The sequence below is a fragment of the Heteronotia binoei genome, chromosome 16 (assembly GCF_032191835.1).
Source record: "Heteronotia binoei isolate CCM8104 ecotype False Entrance Well chromosome 16, APGP_CSIRO_Hbin_v1, whole genome shotgun sequence".
Taxonomy (NCBI): Eukaryota; Metazoa; Chordata; class Lepidosauria; order Squamata; family Gekkonidae; genus Heteronotia; species Heteronotia binoei.
In genome coordinates this window covers 47,532,162-47,557,042 of record NC_083238.1, presented here as the reverse complement: position 1 = coordinate 47,557,042, position 24,881 = coordinate 47,532,162, and the positions used below count along the sequence as shown (strand labels likewise).

The 24,881-nt window shown below is 45.6% G+C and overlaps 1 protein-coding gene across 1 annotated transcript in view; it reads left to right on the top strand.

Moving 5' to 3' along the window:
* NBEAL1 (neurobeachin like 1) overlaps window positions 1-24,881 on the top strand; it is a 175,697-nt gene that overhangs the window by 115,445 nt on the left and 35,371 nt on the right. Inside the window, exons 24-37 of the mRNA XM_060257088.1 lie at window positions 492-648; window positions 1,691-1,849; window positions 4,157-4,316; window positions 5,944-6,032; window positions 8,325-8,876; window positions 9,182-9,357; window positions 10,695-10,848; window positions 11,578-11,706; window positions 14,198-14,503; window positions 16,796-16,945; window positions 18,989-19,146; window positions 20,549-20,673; window positions 21,443-21,569; window positions 22,900-23,048. Of these exons, the coding sequence (XP_060113071.1) occupies window positions 492-648; window positions 1,691-1,849; window positions 4,157-4,316; window positions 5,944-6,032; window positions 8,325-8,876; window positions 9,182-9,357; window positions 10,695-10,848; window positions 11,578-11,706; window positions 14,198-14,503; window positions 16,796-16,945; window positions 18,989-19,146; window positions 20,549-20,673; window positions 21,443-21,569; window positions 22,900-23,048 (2,591 nt within the window). The remainder of the gene's footprint in view (window positions 1-491; window positions 649-1,690; window positions 1,850-4,156; window positions 4,317-5,943; window positions 6,033-8,324; window positions 8,877-9,181; window positions 9,358-10,694; window positions 10,849-11,577; window positions 11,707-14,197; window positions 14,504-16,795; window positions 16,946-18,988; window positions 19,147-20,548; window positions 20,674-21,442; window positions 21,570-22,899; window positions 23,049-24,881) is intronic.

Here is a 24,881-nt window from a genome sequence, read left to right as displayed (position 1 = left end):
TCTCTTGGGTGTTATACTAGACCAGTTCACTTGAAAATTATTCACAACCAAGCCAACTTCTCCGATTGTGCACACTCACAATAATTTTCAAGTCTTTCTCCTTGAACAACACATTTTATTTGAAGTGTTCTGGGATTATGATTTATTAAACAATTATGAAATAATTATTAAAGAATTAATAATTAAATTAATAAATAATTAAATAATTATTGCCCAGCCACAATTTGAATGTGCCTTTTACTTTTTAAAAAAAAGCTTATTCCATTGATTGTTACTTTCCTGAAGCAATATTCAAATTAAAGTTTCCGCACAATTATAAAATGGATTATAAATTTAATGTGAGTTACCAAGAGGAGAGGTCATTATCACAAGTATTTTACAGAGTGAGAATACATGTTTGAATAGAAAACTTCAGCAAACTGAAATCTTTTAGATCAAGCTTACCTCTTTAGTTTTTGTATGCGTGACAAGGTCTGTCCTCTCTTTCTTAGAAGCGGCTATAAAGACAGCGAATTGACTCTGGACGATCTCAGAACGATAAGAACATCTCTCTATGGACTAATCAAATATTTCTTAAGCAAAGGAGGCACACATGAGGAAGTGCAGAGCATCATGGGATATATAGCAGCCATCAATGACGAGGAACAGGTGTGATTCTTTGGCTCCTCTCTAGTTTCTTTGCTCTGTTACAGATGTGTCCAGCTGTTTTGAACCTTTGGACGTCATTGGAATTCTGACACAGGGGTGGGCGCAGACACAAAATGGCTGCTGCAGGAGGTGGAGCTAACTACAAAATGGCTGTGGCAAATGGCGGAGCCACATGCACAGAGGAAACCCAAGTGCAGGGGAGAAGAGGAATAATTTTTAAAAATACACTAAGAAAGAGGAGTGAGAAAGAATAAAACTAACACTGGCAGCACCTGCCACTGAAACAGCATGATGTTAATCTGGACAGCCAATCAGGAACCCTGCTGGGCAAGAACCCCATCTAATTAGAAAAACCCTGCACCTGGAAAGGTATCGGTAGGCTCCCTGGTGCCCACAGGGCCCACTTTGGAGTCACCTGCTCTCTTATACTGAGGTATGAACATAGAGCCAAACTTGGGGTTGCCACCACCCCTGCCCCATTCATGCTGTGATTCCTTCCATCCCTTCCTGGTTTCCAACGGGGTGGTGGAAAGAAGGAAGATGGATGGATGGATTAGATGCATGGATGGATTAGATAGATAGATCTGTCAATCATAGATAGATAGATGGATGGATGGATGGATGGATGGATGGATGGATGGGGGAAGGAAGATAGATGAGAGGAAGAGGTGGAAAGAAAGCACCTATAACTTTAAATTCATTCTCCAAACTGCTGGCTGGCTTTGCTTGGAGAAGCAATTTTAAGAGAGAAATGCCTTTTCCAAGCCAGCCAACAGGGCGGTGGGAGAGTTGAGAGCCACACAATATGTGTAAAAGAGCCACATGTGGCTCCTGAGCCACAGTTTGGCCACCCCTGTCCTAGCATCATGGTTTGCCATTGTGGCTAAACCTGGTTTTACTTTTGTTCTTAACTTTGTTGAGGTATTCTAGAGATGTGGAATGAATATCAAATGATGTGTGTAATTAATTATATGAAATGCTGGGACTGGCATGAGTGATCCAGTTCCCTAATTTCCGCTTTCCTTCCTCCCTCCCCAACAAGCTCTGTGGGATCTTGGAGGTCCTCTTCAACCTGCTTCATTCCAGCCCAACCCGAGACCAACTTTTCTTGTTGCTTTTCGAGCCAGGAAACGCAGATATTCTTTATGCTCTGTTGCTGAATCACAGGTACTCCGACAGACTGAGAGAGCTGATTTTTAAGGTAAATCACTGCCTTTTCTCTGAGATTCTGGTTAACGTAAATGCATCTTGGTGATGGTGGTGGGGTTGGCTAAAATCCTCTGCATGTTTATAAAAACTGAAATATGTCACATTTTTGCTTGTGGCAAAAAAAAAGGATACACCAGCTTTGGGAGCACCTACAATATCACACTGGTGATTAGTGTGTGTTACTCATACACTACACCAGCTAACTCTCCCTATTATGGGATGATGAAATAATGACACAGAATAACATAACGTCATTCTTTTATACTTTATTTTTCTTTGGTGTTCTTATTATACAAACAATTATTAAAGCATTTCACTTGTGTATGTTGTAGATAAACCTCATAGCTTGCTTATGACATTACTGCACCCAATATCTGATAGCAGACAGAATTGTGTTTATAGTATAAGGCTACAACATTCCTCTTATGTACCGTTGTTCTCTCTTGTTTGCAAATATGTTCACATCATAGCTGTACCGTGTTTAAACTTCAAATAAAAGTGTTTAAAACTGGAAAAAGTGCTTTCCAGCCTTTCGATCTGCATGCACAAAAGGACTGCCTGTCTGTGATTGAAACCTGTGGGACCGTCTCTCCCCATATGAGCCCCAAAGGCCATTGAGATCAGCCGGCCAACATCTTTTGACTATCCCTGGCCCAAAGAGCATCTGGCTTGCCTCAATCAGGGCCAGTGCCTTTTTGGCCCTGGCCCCGACCTGATGGAATCAGCTCCCTACAGAGAATCAAGCCCTTCCGGATTTGTTACCATTCCGGAGGGCCTGTAAAACGAAGCTGTTCCGCCAGGTCTATTGTTGAGGCTAGCGGACGTCTTCACCCTACTACACCATCCAGCTGGCCTCCCAGCAATGACTGCCACTTCATTTGGGGCCAAGACTGTTGACATCTTGGGGCAACTTAGGCTGCCCACAATAATTACGCCTCAAGTGCTTATACCATCCATGCCGTCTTAAATGAGTGACTTAACGTATTGGTTTAATTGTTTTAACTATTTTGATGTTTTATTGTTGGTTTTAATGTTTTGGCTTGTTGGAATCCGCCCTGAGCCCTTCCTGGGAAAGGGCAGGCTATAAATGTACAAAATAAATAAATAAATTAGAGAGGGGGAAACATGAGACGATTGTTCTGAAGCAACCAGCAGCCCCGACACCATTACAGAACAAAGCAACAAACCAACGTGCAATCTTGTAAACTTGTTATCAAATCAGTGAAGCAGGAAGGTTGCTTTAATGGGAGATGAAGCAGAAGGAAGCCCTGCCCTTTAGGGGAAAAGGAGAAGGTTTAAAGCGGGGGTGTCGAACTCATTTGTTATGAGGGCTGGATCTAACATAAATGTGACCTTGTAGGGCCGGGCCCTGTGGGTCATAAAATGTAATGCCAGGTAGGGGAGATGTAAACTTTATAAAGGACACAGACAAACACACACACAGCCTAATCCACCTTACTGGCTTGTTGAGCCTCAGCCAACAGAAGGAAGAGAGGCTTGACTCAGTAGTTCTGCTGTGCAATTGAGAGATAAAATACCCTAGAGCACCACAGTAAGGAGCAAAAACATACAAAAAACTGTGGAATATTAACGAAGTAATACTGTGAAGACATCTGTTGTGACAGAATTATTGGGAGCACTAGCACTTCAATTCAGCCCGTGGAAGCTGAATGAACTGTGAATTGTAATAAATTTTGTATGCTGTTTGCTGTTGATAATTTAAGAGAAGGATTTTTGATATTCCAGTGGTATAAGAAATATATAGAATATTGGTGTTTATTAATTAGTTCAGAGTTGTTTTCTTTAGTAGTCTGAATAGCATTTAATAGTGACTTTATTCTTTACTTACTTATATTTTGTTAATATGCCACAGTTTTTAGTACGTTTGTGCAACTGAGAGAGCCTGGCAAAGTTCTCTCTCTTCCCCGCACTTCTTCCTCAAGGGAGGAGTTTTGCTCTGTTGCTCCTGTGCGATTGAGTAAGCCTGGCAAAGCAAGTTGTGATGCAGAAGGAAGCAAGAGAGAGAAGGAAACAGATGACAGTGAGTTGCTCATGGGCCTGATAGGAGCCTAATTCAGCCCCTGGGCCGCATGTTTGACACCCCTGGTTTAAAGATCAAGCATCCTTTCATAAGCCAGAATTCACACGTGATTTCTTCTTCTTCTGTGTTGTGAAGGTCCACTTCAATTGTTTCTTGCATCCAGCAGCCTTTCTCTTGCAGAATGCATATACAGTGTGTGTGTGTTTGTGTGCTCATCTAGTCATCAACTTCAGACTCCCCTGCATTATTTCTGTGCAGATTGTGGAGCAGATGCTGAAATGCACCAAAGTCTACGAGCGGAGCAAGCAGCGTTTGAAGCTCAGAGAAGTTGGGTATTCCGGGCTGGGCCTGCTGTTGAATGATGCGACCATTACTACCTGTCTTGTGAAGGGTCTTCTTAATCAAGTTCTGCACGCAGGTATTCAGACAATTACTGGCATGCAGTTTGCTTATTACTGGCATTCAATTGCTGCTGAAACACTGCGCGCACGTAGGCAGTCTGTAAAATCGGGTCAAATGTGCATAAGCAGACTTCTACGTATGTTACAAAATAACAGTGGCTTTACGTTTATTTTAGCGTTTTGATGCAAATCTGAAAGTCCATTTGTCTGCTTTTTTTGCTGGCGTTTATTTTGCATGATTGGGTCATGGTTTCAGACTGTCTTTTCTTGGTTACAACATCTGCCTGAATTCTTCCTCTGCAGATCCAGTAGAAAGGAGCATGAATCCAGTAGCGCCTTAAAGACTAGCACAATTTGTGTCACGGTGCAAGCTTCCGTGAGTCACTGTGTCAACTCTGAGACTGTCCTCAAACCAGGAAGACTTCCAGTGGATTAAGAAAGTTACCTTTATTGATAGCTAGATCAATAGCAGGAATAGAATTCTGGCAGGAGCTCCTTTGCATATTAGGCCACACACCCCTGATATAGCCAGTAAAGAGCCTTGTAAGCTCTTGGAGGACTGGCTACATCAGGGTTTTGTGGCCTAATATGCAAAGGAGCTCCTGCTAGAATTCCACCCATGATTAGTAGCATACACATCTGTGTCAGAACGGGATCACTTGAGAGTGGTCCAGTCTTATATACTTTATCTAGAGCCCCTAAGCAGCCTGCCTAAACTGCGATGCAAAAAGCCCGCTCAATTGTTGCAAACTGTTTTCCCACTGACTTTTTCTTAGCAGACAGTGGGCAGAGAGGCACTCTCTGCAGACCGATAAAGTGACCTTGAAGCTCTGCTCTGCAAGGCAGAAGATACTTGTGTCTGTTACAGAGTGAGAAGGATGGTGCAACCAAAGCAAGCATGATCCTTCCCCCTCCCAACCCATATGGAAGCATTCCACAGTATACAGATACAATACAATGGCAAGGGATCTTGACATACTGCTCACTTTCTTTCTAAACAACTATCAATTGAACTCTGGGTGGTTTCTCTATTATTGGCAGATACTAATCCGAAAATCACTTACTGTGTTACAAAATTTCTAACGACAATGCTTTCTGTAAAATGTCAAAGAAGCGGCCTGTTCTAATGATAACTACAATAGAGTTTGCTATATATGTTTAACTTTCTGAAGGGTTTTACTTGGATTCAAATTGCAATTGCAGTGATTACTTTGATTTTATGTCATTAGAGATTTTCTCGCTTTTTTACCATCTTTTATATTGTTATAGGTTTTAAATATTTTATTTTGGAATGCTGTTTCTGATTTTGGTGCTTTATAATCCTATGATGACTAGTATTGTTTATTTGCTAAATACTTATGCTAATTGTTGGGATTTTGGCTCAAGACCTTTGGTCAAATGAGCTAATAAAAGGATTGATTGAGATACAATACAAGAGATCTTGACCTACTGCTCACTTCTTCAGATGAAGCGGTGACTCACGAAAGCTCACGCCCTGCCACAATTGTGTTCAAGTGAGCAGTGACTCACGGAGACTCATCCCCTGCCGCAAATTTTCTTAGTCTTTACGGTGCTCCTGGACTCCTGCTCTTTTCTGCCGCTACAGACAAACTAATGCAGCTCCCCGTCTTGCTCTATCTGCAGATCCAGTGGTGAATTACAGGGACTTCATGGCCGTTGTTCACTTGGCTCACAAAGCCGATATAAACGTCAGGGTGGCCATCTGCCGGAAGGTCAGTGTGTTTGTTTCAAGCTAGGGTGGGGCAGTGGATCTATGGTCATGTCCATAGTCATCAAGGAAGGCCTGGAGACATGCCTGTTAGTAGAGTGCTGAAAGAGCTGCACTGGCTACCTATTGCGTTCCGAGTTCATTTCAGGGTGCTGGTATTGACCTTTAAAGCCCTATATCAGGGGTGGCCAATGGTAGCTCTCCAGATGTTTTTTGCCTACAACTCCCATCAGTCCCAGCCAGCATGGTCAATGGCTGGGGCTCATGGGATTTGTAGGCAAAAAAAGCATCTGGAGAGCTACCATTGGACACCCCTGCCGTATATGGTCGAGGGCCTGCCTATCTACAGGACCGCCTTTCTCCATATGTTCCCCAGAGAGCACTGCGTTCAGGGACACAAAACCTGTTATCTATTCCGGACCAAGGGAAGCCAGACTGTGCTCTGGCACAGTCTTCTCAGTGGCCGCCCCAACAATGTGGAACGCCCTCCCAGAGGCCATAAGGGCCCTGGGGATCTCTCCCAAGTCTGCAGGGCCTGTAAAACTGAATATTTCGACAAGCCTTTAATACCTAAATGGGAGAGGACTGCCACCCTACACTGCTGAGCGACATCACTCATGAGGAATCAGGATCACTGTCAGAAGAAAGAAAGTTATGATCGCACCTGTACTGAAGTTTTGAGCAAAAACCACGAAACGTATTTTAATCGTATTTAATTGTTTCGTTTGTTCGAACGAACAAATTGTATTTAATTGTTTAAATTGTAACCTTAAATTGTTTTTTAAATTGACTGTTAATCGCCCTGAGTCCGCTTGCAGAGAGGGCGAGATAGAAAACTGAAGTAATAAATAAATAAATAACAGAGATCAGGGGAAGGACAGTGGATATTGGGGGAGTTATGCTGCGATGAGTTCTTGATGCAGGCACAGGCATGGTGGTTGGTACAGGGCTGTACCCGTCTGCTCCTGGTTTATATGATGCATTTCCCACCTGATCGCACTTTCCTAACTTAGTGGCCTTAGAACAGCGTAACTCTGCTTAGGATAGGAATGCCACCAATACTCGCTCTAAGCTGTAGAGCCTTGTAAGCAAAAATTCTACTTTGTATGCTACTGGCATTAAAGTTGTGAGCTACTGCATACATTTGTTCGCTCTGGACCATTTATTCCTTTGAGCCGGAGGCTAAAACCCCCCCTGTGAACTAGCTCACGCTAACTCAGCATAGAGGGAACACTGGATGCCAGCCTCCAGGTGGGACCTGTGGAATCCCCTGGAATTGCAGCTCATCTCTGGACTACAGAGACTACTTCCCTTGGAGAAAATGGATGCTTTGGAGGTGGACTCTACGGCATTGTACCCCACTGAGGTCCCTGTCCTCCCCAGACTCCACCCCCAGATCTCCTGGAGTTTCCTAACATGGATTTGGCAACCTTACTCTCCGTCCCCCACTAGTGGCCGGGGGGAGGGGGGGGACACACCTGGCAACAATAGCTTAGCATGGCACTTTCAATGCTAGGTTAACTCTGATGGTTCATTCATGGGAAAAAGTGATTTCCAGGCCTTCATAAAACACATTCTGTAGACATGTAGGCTTGGATCCTATCTAGTGTGACCACAGGATTCTTGCATGAGTGACGTTTCCTACCTCTCTTGTCTCTCGCCTCCTGCTGTACCCCTTGCAGTGAAAGTGGAGGAATGGGAAAGTTCTCCCTTTATTTCCTCTTGCAGAAGTGAACCTGAAAAAAGGGTCAGGATTCACCCGCTACTTTTGAGTTAAGACTTTATTTTCATAAAACAGGTGTGGCCCAACTGTGGCTCTTTCACACACATTGTGTGGCTCTCATAGCCCCCACCACCCCTTTGGCTGGCTTGGAGAAAGCATTTGTCTGTTTAAATCTCTTCTTTAAGCCAAGCCGAAAAGCAGCTTGGAGAATGCATTTAACGTTAAAGTTGGTTTCTTTCCACCTTCCTTCTCCCTCTCCCCATCTATTCCTTCCTTCCTTCCTTCCTTCCTTCCTTCCTTCCTTCCTTCCTTCCTTCCTTCCTTCCTTCCTTCCTTCCTTCCTTCCTTCCTTCCTTCCTTCCTTCCTTCCTTCCTTCCTTCCTTCCTTCCTCCCTCCCTCCCTCCCTCCCTCCCTCCCTCCCTCCCTCCCTCCCTCATCTGATGTTTATGTTGTGGCTCTTACTTTAAAGCAAGTTTGGCTACCCCTGTCATATATAGCTTCTTGAATGGGATCAGTAACTTAGCACGATGACCCTGGTTCGACAATGAAGCCTTTTCTTGTGTTCTCTGCAGCTCTTGCAGATTTTCCACTCCCAGCAGGATTCGGCGCAACAGATTTGTCAACAGCTGGGCTGGCAGGAAACGTTGGCAAGACTCTTCTTAAAAGAACATGCCGATGTCAAGAACGGCCTCAACAGAAGCGACTCCGCTAAAGAAGACGACAAAAGAGCTCCTTCCAAGGAATTTCAGAAACACCGTGCTTCAAAGGCCGACGCAGAAGACGCCACCAGTTTTGCGTCCGTCAATGGCTTGTGCGATCAGTGGAGCTTAGAAGATGGCAAGCCGGTCGCAGTGTTTGAAGACCTCTCCGTGGCCGAGATGTCCTTCAGGCCAGAGGATCCGGAGGAGTTATGGCAAAAGAATCCTTCACACTTGAGTTTAGACCTTTCGAGTGTTGACTCTTACGAACTGGGAGATACTGGGAACCAAACCGTTGATAGCTTGCCCAGCACACCTTCGCCCAGCGAAAGCACAAAGCCATTTTCTGGACAGCTTGACAAAGAACCGACTGCGATGGTGGAGGTTGCGTCTGCTGCTGATCTTTCGTTATTTGAAATTAATGAGGTGTGTAGCTCTCCTGTGCCTTCCAAAAGACATTATGACCGATTCCCCACTAACCTTGTCCCAGTCTCACACTCCTTTTTTCTGAGAATTTTCCATCCAATTTCGCACAAGCTGGCTCGGAGCTGCAACTCTCCCCACCTCTTTCCTGTGCAAAATTGAATGAAAGCCCCGTGGAGAAGAAGAGCATGAGACAGGACAAGGCTAGTGGGGAATCAGTCTATGTCTTTGGTTTAGGGTTTTATTCTTTTTTTTGGTTTTAAGTAATTTGAGAATGCCATCATTGTCCTTGAATGACCTTTTTGTAGGCGTGTGAAGAAGATCTGGTACAGTTGCTCTCAGACGTCCTGCTTTGTTTGATGTGGAAAGGCGTAGAAAAGTCCGACGACACTGCCTGGATTGAGAGGGGGCAAGTCTTTTCAGCTCTCACCAAGCTGGGGATATCCAACGAACTGCTGCGCCCATCAGATGAAATAAAATTAAAGTAAGTCTAGAGGAAGTCGTTAAGTCTAGTTCTGTCCTGGGTGGCCCAGGCTAGCTTGATCTCATCAGAACTTGGAAGCTAAGCAGGATTAGCCTTGGCTAGTATTTGGATCATGGGAGACCACCGAGGAAGTCCAGGGATGCTACTTAGAAGCAAGCAATGGCAAACCACCTCTGTTCATCTCTTCAGGCATCAGTATGTCGTCGAAGGCTTTCATGGCTGGAGTCTATTTGTTGTTGCAGATTTTCCGGACTGTGTGGCCATGCTCTTGGCATTGTGAGAGCTGATGTTTCACCAGCAATTGTGACTGGCATCCTCCGAGATGTAACCCAGAAAACTGGAGTTCTCTTTGGGTCAAATTGAGAAGACGTTGGTAGGCCGGTGGGTAGGGCTGAGTCATTATCTTGTGGGCATGTCACAGCCCAGGAAGCTCCCACAAGATAATGACTCAGCCCTACCCACCTGCCTTAGTAGATATAAATTACCTGCCTACCAATTTCTTCTCAATTTGACCCAGAGAGAACTCCAGTTTTCTGGGTTACACCTCTGAGGATGCCAGTCACAGTTGCTGACGAAATGTCAGATCTCACAATGCCAAGACCTCGGTCACACAGCCCGGAAAATCTACAGCAACCAACCTTGGGAGTTGGTGGGCTCTCCTTCTTTGGACGTTTTCGAACAAAGGACAGATGGCCATCTGACAGCAATGTTGATTCTGTGAACTTAGGCAGGTCATGGGAAGGAGGGCAGGAAGGGTTGCATCAGTGCTTAGTTCTCGTGGCTCCTTCTTGCAAGCCCAGAGAAATGCTGGTTGCCACTTTGGGGTCAGGAAGCAGTTTTTCTCCAGGCCAGTTTGGCCAGGGATCCTGGAGGGTTCACCCCACCCCATCTTCTGGGGTATGGAGCCTGCAGGGGTCTCTGGCTGTGTGTAGGGGGGAAGTAGTTGTGAATTTCCTCCATTGTGCAGGGGGTTGGACTAGATGACTCTAGAGGTCCTTTCCAACTCTGTGATTCTTGCTTTGACCCGATGAGTGGTCATCATAAGTCGACTGTGACTCGATGGCACTTTTCCACCACCAAGCCCTGAGTGGCTGGTTTAATTCCTCTATCCTGAGAAGAAAGATATAATTTTTAAAATAAAAATTGTTGTGTCGCTTTGAACAGGAGATCTGACTGCTTGTAACAGACTCCTGAGAGCATTAAGCGCCTCTGAGCTCTTTGACTGGAGATCAGAAGACCTGGATGCTTGTGGCCTCCTCACAAAACCTTTGGTTTCTTAATTTGAGTTTTCCCGAAAGTGGCTTGTTTTTCTGTAACACATTTTCTTCTGAATTCAGTTTGCTCGAGAAGATGCTGGAGTGGGCTGTCACAGACAGCCGAGATTCCAAGTCCCTCCCAGTGTATGCCGAAAACGCTTTCCGGCTCCTGCTGATGGTGCAGGATTTCCTCCAAGCTGAGGGGCTGGTCAATTCAAGCCTGTGGACCGAAAAGGTAGGCGTGATAGATTGTGGGAAAGGGCCATGCAGAAAGGGCTGTCAGGTGACATTGGAGGCCTCCTTTTTCATCCCGTTCCAGAAAGAAGTAGATTTAGAAAGGCATGGGCCCATACTATCAAAGGGTAATTATAAAGGATAATTCACTGCCGCAGGAGGTGGTGGCGGCTGCAAGCGTAGACAGCTTCAAGAGGGGACTGGATAAACAGATGGAGCAGAGGTCCATCAGTGGCTATTAGCCACAAGGTATTGTTGGAACTCTCTGTCTGGGGCAGTGATGGTCTGTATTCTTGGTGCTTGGGGGGGGCACAGTGTGAGGGCTTCCAGTGTCCTAGTCCCACTGATGAACCTCCTGATAGCGCCTGGGTTTTTTGGCTATTATATGACACAGAGTGTTGGATTGGATGAGCCCAGGGGTCATTTTGTAGAAAAATAGGTGGTGGAGCTCATCCATTAATTGCTATGCAGCTGCACATACTATTCAATGGACAAGGAGGTGGAACTCTGAGAAGGAGGAGGTGGAACTCTCAGAAAGGTTCAGGAGCTGTGCTCTTTTTTGTAAGCTCCTGGAGAATTGGCTACATCATAATATGCGAAGGAGCTCCTGCTAGAACTCCATCCCTGGTCATGGGCTGCAGGAGTAATTGCTTACCTATTCAGAGCGTTTTCCCACCCCTGAGCTCCTCTCTCTGTTTCTGCTTTGTTCTGCTTCTTTTGCTTGGTGTAGCTCTTGGAAGAGCTGGTGACCTTGATGGACTCCTTGTCGGTCTGGTATTCTTCTGCCCCAGAATGTGCGAAGCTCTACCAGGTGCAGGTCCAGATGCTCCTTGGCTTCATCGGGCAGGATAACTTGCAGGTACATTGCTTCATCGCGTTTGTTGTTCAGTTGTCAACTAAGATTATTTTGTTTTTCAAAAGGGTAGAACATCCTGATGCAGGGTGGGGCTTCTCCTTAAGACAGGGAGTCCTGAGTCGAAATTCCAGCCCAGCTGCAATGTTTTACTAGGTGGCTGTGGGCCAGTCATTATCACATACGCCATCTTGAGGCCTCTATAGAGGAGGATTGGGCTAAAAATGTAATTCATAAGTAACAAATTTATTGTCAAGATTTGAATCCAGTAGCACCTTAAAAACCAGCAAGATTCTCAACATTTAAGCTCTCGAGAATTAAATTCCCCTTGTCAGACCCTGGGTCTGTCACGTGTGGAGTAGTGACCTGGGACTCTAACCCAGGAGGAACTGTCCCCTGACAGTAAAATACTCACACGTTTGGGTCCAGCAAGGATCGTTTATTGATTACATGGAATTGCAATTGCATGGAAAGTTGAGAGCAGGAAGATCCACCCAGCAACTCTGACTCTGTGACGCAGCACAGCTTAATATATAGTCTATGCAAAAAACCCTAAACCCTGTGAGATCCTCCAATAAGAAGATCCCCTCCCATTCTAAACTAAACAGCACCGCGCATGCCCCAAGCCACGAGTACATTTCCCCCTCCCCTCCCAAAATTTCCCTTTATCTTATCTCTCCATATACCAACCTAGAGATAAACAAGAGGCCCTCTCTCTCAGGTCTGCTGGACCCAAATGTTGCTCATTTATTTCAGACCAACATGGCCGCCCTCCTGAAGCTGTCTTCATGGAAGAATCCACTGGCATAGCCATAAATATACGTTCTGGTCTCACCTCCTTAGGCTGTGATCCTTAGTGCCCTTTCTGCTCATGGTAGGCACTTCCATCCTCAAAAGAGTGGGCAGGCAATGTTTGTGGATTTCTCCCTGTCCGCCCTACCCCTGCTTCTTCCTCGAATATTTACCAAACTTCTGCCCAGTTCGGTTCAGCTGTTCAGGCCATTGAAACCTAACTGCAGACAGACGCACCTTCCTGGGGAAGTAAAACAGATTGCTGAAATAAGCTTCACTGGAAGTGAAATGGGTGGGTTAAATGGCTGGCCATTTAACCCACCCATTTCACTTCTGATGAAGCCAATCAGCAATCCGTTTTACTCCTTCCTGGGCAATCCTCCGTTTACCCATCCGTTTACCCCTTCCTGGGCAATCTCCCCTTCTCCCATCCATGGCTTGCTACCTGCAGGAGAAAGGGGTGTCCGAACCAGCTGGTTTAGGGATTTGAGGCTTGGTTTAGGGTTTGGTTTGGAACCACCCCAAACCAAACTGGATTTTTCTGGTTCGCGCCCATCCCTAGTAGTTAGTACAGAATGGAAAACTGCTGAAGAAGCCCATGTGCATCCCTCTGTGGTTGCTTGGTGGGAGAAAGGCAGGATATGGTCAGGGGTGGAATTCTAGCAGGAGCTCCTTTGCATATTAGGCCACCCCCCCCCCCCCCCCCGATGCAGCCAATCCTCCAAGAGCTTACAAAAAAGAGCCCAGTAAGCTCCAGGAGGATTGGCTACATCAGGGGTGTGTGGCCTAATATGCATAGAAGCTCCTGCCAGAATTCCACCCTTAGGTGCAGTAAAGAACAATAAACACGGTGGCTTTGGGAGGTTATTTTAGCATGTTGTCTCACACTGTTGAGAGCCAGTGTGGTTTAGTGATTAAATCAGGGGTGTCAAACTCATTTGTTATGAGGGTCGGATCTGATATAAATGAGACCTTGTCAGACCGGGCCATGTTGGGCCGGGACATGTGTGTACCTCTTTATGATTAGGTAGCAGAGATATAAACTTTATAAAGGACACGCAAACACAATTAAAGATTTTTAAAAAAAAAAAACTTAAAACATGCTGAAAACATTAGCACTCACTGGTCTTAAAGGTGCTTTCTTTGTATTTCTCCCATGGGTTCCAGTGAACTGGGCAAAGGAAGCTCTGGCTCTTCTTTTCCCAGGGGACAAGGAGGGGAAGGAGCCTCAGCCAATAGAAGGAAGAGAGGCTTGGCTCAGTAGATCTGCTATGTGCTTGAGAGAGCCTGGCAAAGCAAGCTCTGCTTCCCCCCCCTTCCTCTGTAGCTCCTGTGTGACTGAGCAAGCCTAGCAAAGCAAGCTGTGATAGAGAAGGAAGCAGATGACAGCCAGTTGCTCAGGGGTCTGATAGGAGCTCTCCAGAGGCCTGATTTGGCCCCTGGGCCACATGTTTGACACCCCTGGATTAAAGTGTCCAACTAGGATCTGGGAACGCCAGGCTAAAATTCCTGTTCTGCTGTGAATGCTCAAGGAGCGACCTTGGGCAGTTACACTCTCTCAGCCTAACATACCTCACAGGGTTGTTGTGAGGATAAAATGGAAGAGAGGAGAACGATATTAAGCCGCTTAGGGTCGCCATTGAGGAGAAAGGCAGACTATAAATCAAGTAAGTAATAAATGAGGTACACAGTTCTCTTTCTACAGGTCTGTGCGATGGCTGCCGCCAAGCTGAACACCCTTCTTCAGACCAAAGTGCTGGATAACCAAGCAGAGTCCTGCTACCTCCTGGGCCGGCTGGAAGGCATCCTGAGTCGCTCGATCCGAGAAAAGACGGAAACCTACTCCTTTTTGATCCCGCTTGTCCGGACGCTCATTTCCAAAATCTACGAGCTCCTCTTCATGAATTTGCACTTGCCTTCCTTACCCTCTACGAATGGAAGCCCCTCCTTTTTTGAGGATTTCCAGGACTACTGCAGCACTGAAGAGTGGAAGGTGTATATTGATAAATATGTAAGTCATGAACCCCTTTCGCGGGGAGCTTGTTTGGTTTAGGGGTTAAGTGTGCGGACTCTTATCTGGGAGAACTGGGTTTGATTCCCCACTCCTCCACTTGCAGCTGCTGGAATAGCCTTGGGTTAGCCATAGCTCTCGCAAGAGTGGTCCTTGAAAAGGCAGCTTCTAGGAGATCTCTCTCAGCCCCACTTACCTCACAGGCAATGTTCCCTCTAAGCTGCAGAGACTTGTGAGCAAAAATTCTACTCTGTGAGTTACTGGTATTAAAGTTGTGAGCTACTGGCATTAAAGTTGTGAGCTGCATAAATTATTGTGTTCTGTGGTCATCCTTCCTGAGCTAAGGCAAAAATGTGTGATCTGGAGGCTAAAAATCTGTGAGCTAGCTCACACTAACTCAGCTTAGAGGGAACAGTGCTTACAGGGTGTCTGTTGTGGGGGAGGAAGGTAAAGGAGATTGTGAGCCGCTCTGAGACTCTGTCCTTGAAAGGGCAGCTTCTGGGAGAGCCCTCTCGGCCCCACCCTCCTCACAGGGTGTCTGTCGTGGGGGAAGAAGATAAAGGAGATTGTAAGCCACTCTGAGACTCTGATTCAGAGAGAAGGGCAAGGTATAAATCTATGGTCATCGTCATTTTCTTCTTTGGCTTGTTTGGCAGCAAGACTAAGGGTTCATTATGTGGAATATTGTAATTCTGTATGCAAGAGGATCTGGGAGGGAGAGGGTTAAGAAAATTCTGTCTTGGGTTCACTTGGCAGTTGGTTGCACCCTCTGATCAGTTAGATGCGGAGCCTCTTTGGCCATTGCCTTTTTCTTTGGCTTCATCTTATATAAGACCTCCTCCTTTTCTCTCTTACCTGGTCTTGAAGCTGTAGCACAGTAAATTAAATGTACCTACATGAGAATTTCATACAACATGTGCTTCTGTTTTTCATATAACATGTACTCCCCCCACCCAGGTGGTGACATAGTTTGAAACTGAAACTTTAACACTATCTTGGAGTGCTTTAAATTATGTAGTTGGTAAATTGTTTTAGTATTGTAATAATTATTAATGTTTTTATTGCTGTTGTACACCACCCTGAGCCTTGTGTGCTCAGGGGAGGGTGGGCTATACCTTTAAATTATAAATAAGTTATATAAATTTTTCTCACCAAGATTTGCCCATGATGCCTCTGCTTTCCTTTTTAGTTGTACTTTCATTTACAAAGTTGAAGATTGCAAAAAAGAAAGCGTTTAGAATTACAGAAATTACAAATACAGAGCATGTTTATAATGTGAGAAAAAGGCTATCCTTAGTATGTTTAATGTTCCAATAATGTATAAACTATATCAAAGTACCTTTATAATTGAACAATGTTTGAGTCTAGTGGAACCTTTTAGATCAGGGGTGGCCAAACTTGCTTAACCTAGGAAAAGGAAAGGAAAGGTCCCCTGTGCAAGCACCAGTCATTTCCGACTCTGGGGTGACATTGCTTTCACGACGTTTTCAAGGCAGACTTTTTACAGGGTGGTTTGCCATTGCCTTCCCCAATCATCAACATTTCCCCCCGGGAACTCATTTTACCAACCTCGGAAGGATGAAAGGCTGAGTCAACCTCGAGCCGGCTACCTGAAAACCCAGCTTCCACCAGGGATTGAACTCAGGTCATGAGCAGAGCTTAGGACTGCAGTACTGCAGCTTTAACACTCTGCGCCACGGAGCTCTTTGCTTAACCTAAGAACCACATAAAAGAAAAGTCAGATGTTTGAGAGCCACAAGATGTGAACAGATGTTTGAGAGCAGGCAGGCAGGCAGGCAGGCAGACAGACAGACAGACAGACGGACGGACGGACGGACGGACGGATGGATGGATGGATGGATGGATGGATGGATGGATGGATGAGGGAGCAGGGAGAGAGAGGTGGAAAGAAAGCTAACTTTAAATGCATTCTCCACGCCATCGACTGGCTTGGTTTGGAGAAGTAATTGAAAGAGAGAAGTGCCTTCTCCAAGCCAGCTGACAGAGTGGTGGTGAGGGCTTCAAGATCCACACAATATGTGTGAAAGAGCCACATGTGGCTCCCGAGCCACAGTTTGGCCACCCCTGTTTTAGAGCAACAGATTTTAATTCTGGGCAAGTGTGCTATCTGAATGGGTCTCTTGTTACCCCTGGAATCAGATTGTCTTTGCTGTTTGTTTGACTGGGAAATGTAAGGGATTGGGGATATTGCATAAAGCATCTGTGTTTCTGTGGCAATAGAATTTTTTTACATGTAACCAGTACGTTATTCCCTGACCTTTTGTGCTCCAGATTATTCCGAACATGAAGCAGTATGAAGTCAGTACTTTCAGCGACGGCCATGAACGCATGGCAGTGTATTGGAAGGACTGTTACGAGACGTTGATGGTGAACATCCATAAACGCGAGCGGGAGCGAGGAGAGAGCAAACTCAAATTTCAGGTGCCGTCCTTCTTTGCTTCACCACCTGCATGAACTTCAAAGAGGGTCTTCCAGCATCATCACTGCTGGGCCAGGAGGGTCTCTGTTCCACCTGATGGTAGCCAAATTAGACGGGCATCACTTTTGGCTAGGCTAGATATATCTTTGTTTCCTGGACTGCTCAGCTCAAAACCAAAGAGTAGAAATAAGATAAAACATGGTTCTGCAGAACCAACCGTTCTTCACAAGTAGCAATGCTTAATTTGCTTCATTGTTCACTTTTCTGGTGCAGAAGAGTTCCCAACTGAAAAAGACCCACATAATGGATCCAGCCCTTGTCCTTGTTTGGTCTTTTATTGGGGGGAGGGAGGCTATTCCTTAACTTAATTCCTCTACCTTCCCTCCACCCCCCCAGGTGGTGACACAATTTGAAATGGAAGCTTTAACACTATCTTGGAATGTTTAAAATTATGTAGTATGTAAATTGTTTTAGTATTATAATAATGATTAATGTTTTTATTGCTGTTGTACACCACCCTGAGCTTTGTATACTCAGGGGAGGGAGGTCTATAACTTTATAAATAAATTATATAAATTGTTCTTACCAAGCTGGAGTCAAGTTGCACCTTTTAAGACCTACAAAGTTTTATTCAGAACTTAAGCTTTCATGTGCTAAAAGCACACCTCTTCAGACAAGGTGATCAGGTACAGTGGGCTGAAATACGTGCAGTTTGTTGATTAAGAGGGCAAACTGATACAGAGCTGGGATCGCTTGGCGGAACAGTGTGACAATTTAGAAGGCCATTTGCCTGCCGATTGGTGTTTCTGCAAGTCTAGATAAATTACAAAAGGACTTGTATTTCCATGTGATCCCAGCTCTGCATCAGTTTGCCCTCTTAATCAACAAATTGCATGTATTTCAGCCCACTGTATCTGACCCCCTCCTCTGAAGAAGTGTGCTTAGAGAGCACACGAAAGCTTATGTTCTGAATAAAACTTGGTTGGTCTTAAAGGTGCCACTCGACTCCTGCTTTGCTCAACTGCTTCAGACTGACACGGCTGCCCACTTGGATTTTCCTTACCAAGATTTGCGCAACATGCCTCTGCTTCCCTTTTTAATTTTTTTTTTTTTTTACAAAGTAGATCACAAAAAAGAAAACGTTTTGAATTAGCCAGAATAATATGAATAACTCGGCACTGAAGGATGGGATAATAAATTACAGAAATTATAAATGCAGAAAATGTTTATGATGTGAGGAAAAGGCTAACCTGAGTATGTTTAATGTTCCAATAATGTATAAACCATATCCAAGTGTCTTTATAACTGAACAATGTTTGAGTCCAGTGGCACCTTTAAGAGCAACAGAGTTTATTTCTGGGGAAGTGTGCTATCTGAATGGGTCTCTTTCTAGATCTCTATTGGGATCCTTGCACAACAGAATACTCTTGGTTCTGCACTCTGCTCTTTTATTTCTTCTTCTTTCTGTGGCTGTGGAATAGGAAGTAAGAGATCTTTAAACTTTATGCAAACGATCTCGATGTCATTTACAAGATTATGCATGGGATGGAGAAAGTAGAGAAAGAAGTACTTTTCTCCCTTTCTCACAATACAAGAACTGGTGGGCATTCAATGAAATTGCTAAGCAGTTGGGTTAGAACAGATAAAAGGAAGTCCTTCTTCACCCAAAGGGTGATTAATACATGGAATTCACTGCCACAGGAGGTGGTGGCGGCTACAAGCATAGCCAACTTCAATAGGGGATTGGATAAAAATATGGAGCAGAGGTCCATCAGTGGCTATTAGCCACAGCATATTATTGGAATTGTCTGGGGCAGTAATGCTCTGTATTCTTGGTGCTTGGAGTGGGGCAAAGTGGAAGGGCTTCTAGCCCCACTTGTGAACCTCCTGATGGCACTTGGGTTTTTTTCTTTTTGGGCCACTGTGTGACACAGAGTGTTGGACTGGATGGGCCATTGGCCTGATCCAACATGGCTTCTCTTATGTTCTTATGTTCACTGATGCTTATGATTCTGTTGATGGCTCACTTAGAACTTTTGCCCTAGGAGTTTTTCGTGGAGCCCTTTAACCGAAAGTCCCGGCAGGAAAACATGCGTTACAACAGCATGGTGAAGCAACTGCACAATCAGCACACAGCAACTCTAAGGCAATGGAGAGCGGCTAAACTCTACCTCACTTGTGAGCAGGGCCCCTGGGCAGAAAGGTAAGAGGAATCTATTTCTCTTGCTCCTTTGTGCCACGTTGTGTCTGTTTATAACCCGTCCTGCCTTTATGTTAGACTTACTACTTGCATGTTCTTTCAGGCATGTTTCTCCTGCTATAAGGATTCTGGAACAGTTCTAGTGAAACCCCCAGTGGCTGTTTCCTGCTGAGAAGTACAGTTTAGGAAAGGAAGACACACACATACACACGTCAATAGTCATAATTTTGTCACCAGGTTTAGCCTGGCTAATTAAAAGACCCCATTACTGAATTCCCCAGGCAATTCTGGTTAACTTTCACATGTTTAGGACAATGCCAATAATTGGCATTCCTTTAGGTGGCAAGAAAATAGTTGAGTGGTAGATAGATACTTAAGTGTTGTCAAGTTGTAACCAACTTCTGGTGACCCCAGCAAGGGGCTTTCAAGGCAAGTGAGAAGCAGAGGTGGTGCGCCGTTGCTTTCCTCTGCAGAGCCTGTCTTGGTGGTCTCCCATCCAAGTACTGACCCTGGCTTGTTTCCGAGAGACCTGACAAGCTCAGGCAAATACCATGCTGCCTTCCCTCTCAAGTGGTAGATCAATGGCTTAGCAAGACCGGGAGTTCGTTCTGTAAATCTGATTGGTGCTTTACATTTTGACGTGTAGTCAGCCCTCAGAATCCTCAAATCTGTCCAATAAGCAGGGCTCTTTTTCTGGCAGGAACTCCTCTGCATATTAGGCCATGCTTCCCTGATGTAGCCAGTCCTCCTGGACCTTACAGTAGGCCCTGTACTAAGAGCCCTGTAAGCTCTTGGAGGATTGGCTACATCAGGGAGGCATGGCCTAATATGCAAAGGAGCTCCTGCTAGAGAAAGAGCCCTGCCAATAAGGATTGACTTTCATATGCAATAGAATCACTTTTGCCAATTGGATCAGTTGGTCTCGCATCCTTTTTGTGAACTGTTGTGCTGATTTCCTCCTGCTCTTTTCCGATTCTTGTCTGTCATCATCCCTCCCAGGGCCATTTTTTTAGCAGGAACTCCTTTGCATATTAGGCCACACCCCTTATGTAGCCAATCCTCCAAGAGCTTAGCGGGCTCTTAGTACAGGGCCTACTGTAAGCTCCAGGGGTGTGTTGCCTAATATGCAAAGGAGTGCCTGGTACAAAAAAAGCCCTGATCCCTCCTGAGAAGGAGCTAATCATACCCAGAGAGAGCCACACCATTCCCCCCTTTATCAGGGTCCCTTCATACAGATGTCGGGGGCAGCATCTTTCACCATCCTGTAGCTTGTTTCTTCAAAATCAACTTGCAATAAATGTTTCTTTTTCTCATTGTTATTTCCCTCAAGAGAAATTGTCCTAGGCATTATGTCGTACTGCTGAGGTATTTTTTTAGTTCATTTGGCATGTATTTCATTTATCAGAAAACTGAGCCCAGTTCACTGGAAGCTTTCCAACGTGGAGAACTACTCCCGGATGAGGCTTAAATTAGTGCAGAATTACAGTTTCAACTTCCACCAGGATGCCAGCGCCCTGAGGGATAACCTAGGTGAGATCTAGTAGTGGCTGTTTATAAACTTATGCTTTCAATATTTGTACCGCAGTTCCTCATCAATCTTGGTTTACTTTCGGCATCTAGAGATGTTTCTGTAGTTTGTTCTAATATGTGGTGCCCCCCTTATTTTTCATACAACAAATATCATAAAACCAGGCCTTTTTTTTAGCAGGACCACACAGGGAATGCACAGCTGGCTTGGCATCAGGTGTGGCCTAATATGCAAATGAGCTCCGGCTGGTTTTTCCCCTATAAAAAAGCCCTGTGTGAAACAATGGTGACGTCAGAGGGTGTGGCCTCATATGCAAATGACTTCCTGACGTGAAACAATGGTGAAATATCATAAAACCAGGCCTTTTTTTTAGCAGGACCACACAGGGAATGCATGGCTGGCTTGGCATCAGGTGTGGCCTAATATGCAAATGAGCTCCGGCTGGTTTTTCCCCTATAAAAAAGCCCTGTGTGAAACAATGGTGATGTCAGGGGGTGTGGCCTCATATGCAAATGACTTCCTGATGGGGTTTTTCTACAAAAAAGCCCTGTGCGAAACAATGGTGGTGTCAGGGGGTCTGGCCTTGTATGCAAATGACTTCCTGACGGGCTTTTTCTACAAAAAAGCCCTGTGTGAAACAGTGGTGACATCAGGGTGTGTGGCCTCATATGCAAATGACTTCCTGCTGGGCTTATTCTAAAAAAAAAAGCTCTGGAAAAAATTGTAGCGCTGCACAGCTGGCTTCATTTAACTGTCCCTTTCTCTCCCCAGGAGTGCAGCAGGCGGAGCCCTCGAGTGAGGCTCTCCTCCTGGAGGCCGTGAAGCAAGTAAAAGTCAGCGACGTGGAAGAGGATGTGCTTGAGCTCCCAGACGAAGATGCAGTGCCCAGCACGAACATGTATGTTGGGCTAAGAAAAGGATGCTGCTAGTTAACCCCAGAGCTTTTTTTGAGAGCAGGAACTCCTTTGCATACTCCTTTGTTGATGTAGCCAGTCCTCCTGGAGCTTACAGTAGGCCCCGTACTAAGAGCCTTCTAAGTTCTTGGAGGATTGGCTACGTCAGGGGTGTGCGGCCTAATATGCAAAGGAGTTCCTGCTACAAAAAAAGCCCTGGTCAACCCCATGCTTAAGAGGGGGCTAATGGAGTGTAACAACAGAATCCCTGTTTATTGCTCTCAACAAATAAGAAGGATACTTTTACACTTCTGTTTCCTATTTTGACACAGTTATGGCTACCCTTTCCCCCCTCCAATTAAAACAAACAGTGACCCAGGGACTGTATAAACCTAGCTTGTTATTGCTGTTTGGCCTTTACATATGTCAAAACCAATGTTCCCTCTAAGCTGCAGAGTCTTGTGAGCAAAAATTCTATTTTGTGAGCTACTGGCATTAAAGCTGTGAGCTACAGCATACATTAGTGTGTTCTGGGGTCATCCTTCCGGAGCTGAAACAAAAATGTGTGAGCTGGAGGTTAAAAATCTGTGAGGTAGCTCACACTCACTCAGCTTAGAGGGAACACTGGTCAAAACATCTTCATTAAATTGTCTGCTAATTTGCTATATGTAGAAGCATCTGAACTTCCGTTTCAGTGTATCTGAGGAAGTGGGCATGCACACGAAAGCTCATACCTTAAATAAAACTCCGTTGGTTTTAAAAGTACAACTGGACTTGGATTCCTCATGCTGTCCTGCATATATAGAATAATTCTATATACATAGGACAGTATGGAGAATCCAAGGCCAGAAGTCAACAGGAAGGAAGGAAGGAAGGAAGGAAGGAAGGAAGGAAGGAAGGAAGGAAGGAAGGAAGGAAGGAAGGAAGGAAGGAAGGAAGGAAGGAAGGAAGGAAGACAGCTGTAGATAGGGGGGAAGTGGAAAGAAAGCAGCTTTAAATGCATCCTCCAAGCTGCCAGCTGTTTTGGCTTGGAGAAGTGATTTAAAGAGACAAATACCTTCTCCAAGCTGGTTTTCGAGTGCCACATAATATGTGTAAAAGAGCCACATGTGGCTCCCGAGCCAGAGTTTGGCCTTCCCTGCTCTCCGCCTTTATCCTATTTCACAGGGATCAGGGGGAGGAGGCGGGCACTCTGAGCTGCTGGAGGAACAGCAGTGATAAAAATGGAACAGCTCTATAAAGGCATTTTTCTGAGCTATGTGTGTTCCTTGCTCTTGTAATACTTTCTGAGCTCTGAATTCAGTCAAGCTTGTCACCTGCTGTTTGCTCTTGCAGGGACGAGAAAGAAGAGCAAAGCCAGAAAGAAAAGCTTGTGCTGTCCGAAGACTGTGAACTCATTACTGTCATCAACGCGATCCCCGGGAGGCTGGAGCTCACCAACCAGCACATTTATTTCTATGACGGCAGCACCGAGAAAGAAGAAGGTAACCCCCCTCTCCTCCCCCCCCCCCGGTTGCAGTTGGCTTTCTGGAGCCTCTTAAGCAGTAGAGCAGGGGTGACCAACGGTAGCTCTCCAGATATTTTTTGCCTACAACTCCCATCAGCCCCAGCCATTGGCCATGCTGGCTGAGGCTGATGGGAATTGTAGGCAAAAAATATCTGGAGCGCTACCGTTGACCACCCCTGCAGTAGATGATCAACTTCAGGGCTTTTTTTTTGTAGAACAAGCCCAGCTGGAATCTATTTGCATATTAGGCCACACCCCTGACACCGCCATTGTTTTGCACAGGGCTTTTTCGGAGAACAAGCCCAGCAGGAATTCATTTGCTTATTAGGCCACACCTCCCAACATCACCATTGTTTTCTACAAAAAAGACCAACAGCAGTTCATTTGCATATTAGGCCACACCCCATGGCATCACCATTGTTTTGCACGGGGCTTTTTTGTAGGAAAAAGCCCAGCAAGAGGTCATTTGCATATTAGGCCACGCCCCCTGAAACCAAGCCAGCGTTCCTGCTCAGAAAAGGCCCTAATCAATTTACTGTCTACCTCCTCCCCTTGCCTTTTGAGCTGAGTCCACTTAATAGTACAGGGAAAAAATAAAAAGCTTGAAAGTTGAGAGTTCAGAGTGGTGAAATTGGGCTGCTGTCCTGCACTGCTTAAGAGAAGGTGGGCAGTTGTGCCACCGCCTGTTCACTTGTGGAAAAGGAACCCCTCGCCCAATGCGCTCCTGAATTTAAAAAAGAAAAGGGGCACGGTACCGTTCCATGGGGTGTACTAATGCAAGGCGTTTCCTGAGGCAGTCTGCTACTTGCACAGATCCCTTCCCATGTGCTGAGCACTTACTATCAAACTCAAGTGGTGGGCCTTGGGATGTCACAGCCAGTGGGGTGTAGTGGTCAGAGAGACCCAGGTTCGAATTCTGGCTTACACACTGGCAGCCTAACCTACCTCATGGGGTCGTCATGACTGCATAAAAGCAGAGAGGAGACTGTTTGGGTCCCCCTTGGAGAGAAGGGTGGGCTGTAAATTTAATTAAATTTTAAAAATAATATAAAAGGGATCTGCCAGTGGAGTTGTACAACACCTGTGCATTATCTAGGGCTATGGATGGTGCTATGCGCTTGTCTGTCCTTCCCTTGTGGATCTGAGAGTTGCTCTGAATATAAAAGGTAAAAGTAGTCCCCTGTGCAAGCACCGAGTTATTACCGACCCTTGGGAGTGGCATCAAATCATGACGTTTTCTTGGCAGACTTTTTACGGGGTGGTTTGCCATTGCTTTCCCCAGTCATCTACGCTAACTGCTGCACAAAAAACAAGGTTTTAAATTATCGTTTAGCTAAGAGAGACTTCTTCAGACTGTCATTGATTGCAAAGCAGAGTTCTGAACTGGCCTCAGATTCAGCAGGAGCTTACAGGAGTGCAGCTCCTGAGCCTTTCTGAGGGTTCCCCCTCCTCCTCCCCACCTACCTTGTCCATTGAATAGTAGGTGCAGCTGCAAAACAATCCCTGGATTAGGAGAGCAGGCAGCCAGCCAGCCACCAGGAGCTTTGCCACGTCCCCAGCAGCCCTCATTAACCCCCGGAGAAGCCCACAATACCCTTTCTTAACTTCTTATGTGATTTTGGGCGGCGGGTGACTTGCTGGCCTTTTGACTGGGGGAGGGGGGGTGGCCCAAGAGAGCCCCAGGCAAGCGAGGCCTGCTTCCGCTGGCTGGATCTCTAGCCAGCCCAAGCAGACCGCGCTCGCCCAGAGCTTTCCTTTCTTGCATCGAGTTACTTATGGTGTGTGTGTGTGGGGGGGGGCAGCATATGCT